Genomic DNA, 4,149 nt, shown 5'->3' on the forward strand with positions numbered 1-4,149 from the left:
ATATATGACTGAGTGAGACATGGTGAAGAGGGAATTAGGAGAGGTAGTGGGAGAAATACACGTGACGTTTGATACCGTCCTGGTAACCAACAAGTATGGGACAATTGCTCATAACTTATATTACAATTTAAATAATTTTGAAATTTCATGGCAAATGTAACTATCTAATTTGTACAAACCTTGATGGAGAGTGAAAATGAGAGCGAGTGTCGACTGTAATAACCCTCGGTCAATTGCCTCCAGTTTGAGTCCCAATGAATTTTTTTCGTACATAGAAACGTTTCATGTTTATTTCCTTTCTGTGTGATGTTCATTTTGCCTCCTAGATATGCGGAAATGGCTTGAAATGATGCCATCTCAATTGCTGCTCAAGCATATGAAGACGTTTCCTCTGAGCAGTTACATCTAAGCACCGAAGTTTGCCTGTACGATCAAAGAAAACATATCCCCTTTTTATTACCATCATTCATCAGATGGATGAACTCCCATCCGGTCTAGCATAATAGGATTATGCATATGAATTTTTCATGCACTGCATCCACCCAACAGGTTTTACGTTTGTATGAAGGCACATGGGCTAGTTTCCAACAAAATCTGTAAGATTGAGTGCGCTACTGAGCCGGCGTGCTGTCGAGTCACTTGGAATAAAACAGGTCCTTTCTCCCCATGCCATTCCGGTGTAGAGCCTCTTCATGCGCCGCAGTCAGGTGTGCACTTGGTGCATCTGAAGAGTATCGTGCCAAGTCATTTGAACTCGAAAGACAAGGCTTCATGTGAGACCAGCATAGAAGTCCCGCCCAGAAGATGGACCATCAAAACAACCAATGGTTTAGTCACTCTTTATTAAACCCTCACGTCAGGACAAGCAACATCTATGCTCAAACGGACAGACTCCAAATCAAGAGGCTCAAGCAAAGAGGAGACAGAAGCTCGTGGATGAAGGAGATGCTGAGGCCGAGGTCGTCCTTACTCTGGTCCAGCTCCTGGTTGTGCCTATATCTTGTTACCAGCGGTACCTGTGGTTGTGGCCGTAGCCGTAGCGCCTGTAGGCGTAGCTGGGGTACCTTCCGTAATATCTATACCCCCCCCAAGGCTCAGCCTCCGGTTCAGGCTCGGGATCAGCGGATCGCTTGTTCACGCTGTGGTCATCCTCAGGTTCGGGGTCCGCTGAACGACCATGGCGGTAATGGCCATACCTATACCGACGATAACCGCCGTATCCATAGTGACGACCGTAACCGCTTTGGTAGGGACGAATATAATGTGGGTCAGCCTCAGGCTCAGGCTCAGCAGTCGCGTAGGCCACGGCGACCACCAGCAGGAGAGCAACAGTCATCTGTGGAAATAAAACAAAGTCGGCATCAACCTATTGGTCGACTTCGAAGCCGGGATGCGGGTAGGATTTTCCGCATACAAGCCAAAGTCACCTGGTCCTGGAACCCCCCCCCCCCCCCAGGCCATCTTGAAACCCAAAGCCTCTCGGCTCACCAATACGAACTTCACTCACCAGAGAGCGCATGTTGGATGTCCAGCGAAGTCAGATCACACCTGCCTTCTCCGGCGGGCGCTCCCGCATTTATAGTGCGGACCCGTCCACACCACGGTGGCGGGACATTCCCCCTCCTCGCGCCGGCGACTTCAAGGTCACGTCCGCGCGGCAGCCTCTTCGTTTACGGCCTAGGAGTTGGGGAATACTGTGTGGACATATACTGAAAAACAGTGAGATCATACGTTGTTCTTCATAAGAGGTTTGAGTTCTCATTTGATATGAGAGACGGCTTCACCGCACAATCTGTGAGTTTGGTGAAAATATACTTACACCAGCAGTGAAAATGAATAAGTAAACATGGTAGTTTCGGTCACTGGCTAACGTTTACTTACACCGTCCTCATAATGGATATCATGCTCTTTTCTGGCTTTCTTGCATATTTGTCTCTCTCACTCTATCACAATTGATCTACTTTCATTTATCTGTCTATCTATCTCTGTGCATCTACCCATTCCTATTCATCTATACATACATACATACATACATACATACATACAGATATATATATCAATATATATAAATATTTATATATATATATACACACTCAATATATATACATATATATTAATCTCCACCTCTCTCTCTCCCTATATCTAGATATATATATATATATATATATATATATATATATATATATATATATGTATATATATATATATATATATTTGTATATATATATTTATATATATATATATACATATATATATATATGTATGATATCTTATATATATATAATATCTTATATATATATATATATATATATATATATATATATATATACATACATATATATGCATTGTATCTTATATATTATGTATATATATGGATATATATGTACACATATATACATACAGTATGTATATGTACACACACACACACACACACACACACACACACACACACACACACACACACACACACACACACACACACACACACACACACACACACACACACACACACACACACACACACACACACACACACACACACACACACACACACACACACACACACACACACACACACACACACACACACACACATACACAAACATATATATATATATATATATATATATATATATGCATATATATATATATGCTAATAAGAAAACGGGGACGTGTGTTCACTTATGCAAAGTATACCACTTGGAAAAAGAAACTAACGAAGCAGAGCGCTTTCGTATATTACATCACTGTACTTTACTGAAGATGTAATATACGAAAGCGCTCTGCTTCGTTAGTTTCTTTTTCCAAGTGGTCTACTTTGCATATATATATATATATATATATATATATATATATATATATATATATATATATATATTTGTTGGATGGTATCTCAACATATGAGTTGTGGTAGTACGTGGTCGTAGTTTGAGCGGTGTTCGGAGGCTTGAATAAAAAGCAGCAGAGCAACGTGTAGCTCTGTCTCTCTCTGTGGTCTTTCTCTTCTTTATTTGGTGACAGGAGGTGCTTATATACATGGCTCGTGGTTAGGTTGCCGACGAGATAATATTTATTTACAAGATGCAGTTTTAGCAAATATTAGAGATCAGGATAGGTTTTAACTACCTTATACATTGCATATACATATTTACAAATGACATACAGTTGTCCGAGGTTGGACAGGATAGACATATCCCGTAGGAAAGGGATTTAAATATAATGTGTATCAATGCTTGGCTTGGTGGCAATCCTTTAGGGTTCGTGAGCCGTCCAACTGCGCGTGAGGTGTCTGCCTGGACAATAGCGACCTGACCCGTAGTGACCAGGTGCGTGAAGATGTCAGGTCGAGTACCAGGCTACTCTGACTGCACCGAAATGCATCGGTGTCGTGCCGATAGTATAAGCAGAGGTGGTAGATGAATGTCTAGGAGATTTTGGTGGTAGATTACGTCTTCTAGGAGGTCTAGATGCTAACATATATATATATATATATGTATGTATGTATGTATGTATGTATGGAAAGAGTGGTGTAGGTAAAGTCCAGGAAGGAGCAGAAATACTTTATTCTCTAAAGTTTCGCCGGAGTCTTCTTCAGAGAAATAATGGTGCAATCAAATTGAGATACATTGTTTATATACTAAGCAGGTCATTTCATAGGTCGCCTTGGGATAGAGTTCGCTGTATGTGCCCCCTTGATGATCAATCTTGCTGTTACGTGTGCTAAGTTTACAAATCCTTCTCTATGACTGGTTGAACTAAAAGTGTTGATATATGCAGCTTCGATAGTTTTTCTTGTCTTTTTCATACCGGTGTGTAAGATTTTGGTGCTGTTCCAATTAGGCATATGGCACCAAAATCTTACACACCGGTATTAAAAAGACGACAAGAAAAACTATCGCAGCTGCCTATATCAACAATTTTAGTTGAACCAGTCATAAGGAAGGATTTGTAAACTTAGTACACGTAACAGCAAGATTGATCATCAAGGAGGCACATACAGCGAACTCTGTCCCAAGGCGACCTGTGAGATTACCCACTTAGTATATAAACACTGTATCTCAATTTGCCTGTACCATTATCTCTCTGAAAAAGCTTGTCGAAACGTTAGAGAATAAAGTACTTCTGCTCCTTCCTGGACTTTACCTACAC

General features: G+C 40.9%; 1 protein-coding gene across 1 annotated transcript; it reads right to left on the reverse strand.

Moving 5' to 3' along the window:
* Nucleotides 1–825: 825 nt before the first annotated feature.
* LOC143041140 (uncharacterized) lies at nt 826–1,665 on the reverse strand. Its single transcript, XM_076212908.1, has 2 exons — nt 1,508–1,665; nt 826–1,336 (listed from the first exon to the last, which is right to left on the reverse strand). The coding sequence occupies exons 1-2, from the start codon at nt 1,517–1,519 to the stop codon at nt 1,004–1,006; spliced, it is 345 nt and encodes a 114-aa protein (XP_076069023.1). The 5' UTR covers nt 1,520–1,665; the 3' UTR covers nt 826–1,003.
* Between the last annotated feature and the right edge of the window lie 2,484 nt (nt 1,666–4,149).

The sequence above is a fragment of the Oratosquilla oratoria genome, chromosome 2, assembly GCF_046742065.1.
Source record: "Oratosquilla oratoria isolate Oo_2021 chromosome 2, ASM4674206v1, whole genome shotgun sequence".
In the NCBI taxonomy this organism is placed as follows: Eukaryota; Metazoa; Arthropoda; class Malacostraca; order Stomatopoda; family Squillidae; genus Oratosquilla; species Oratosquilla oratoria.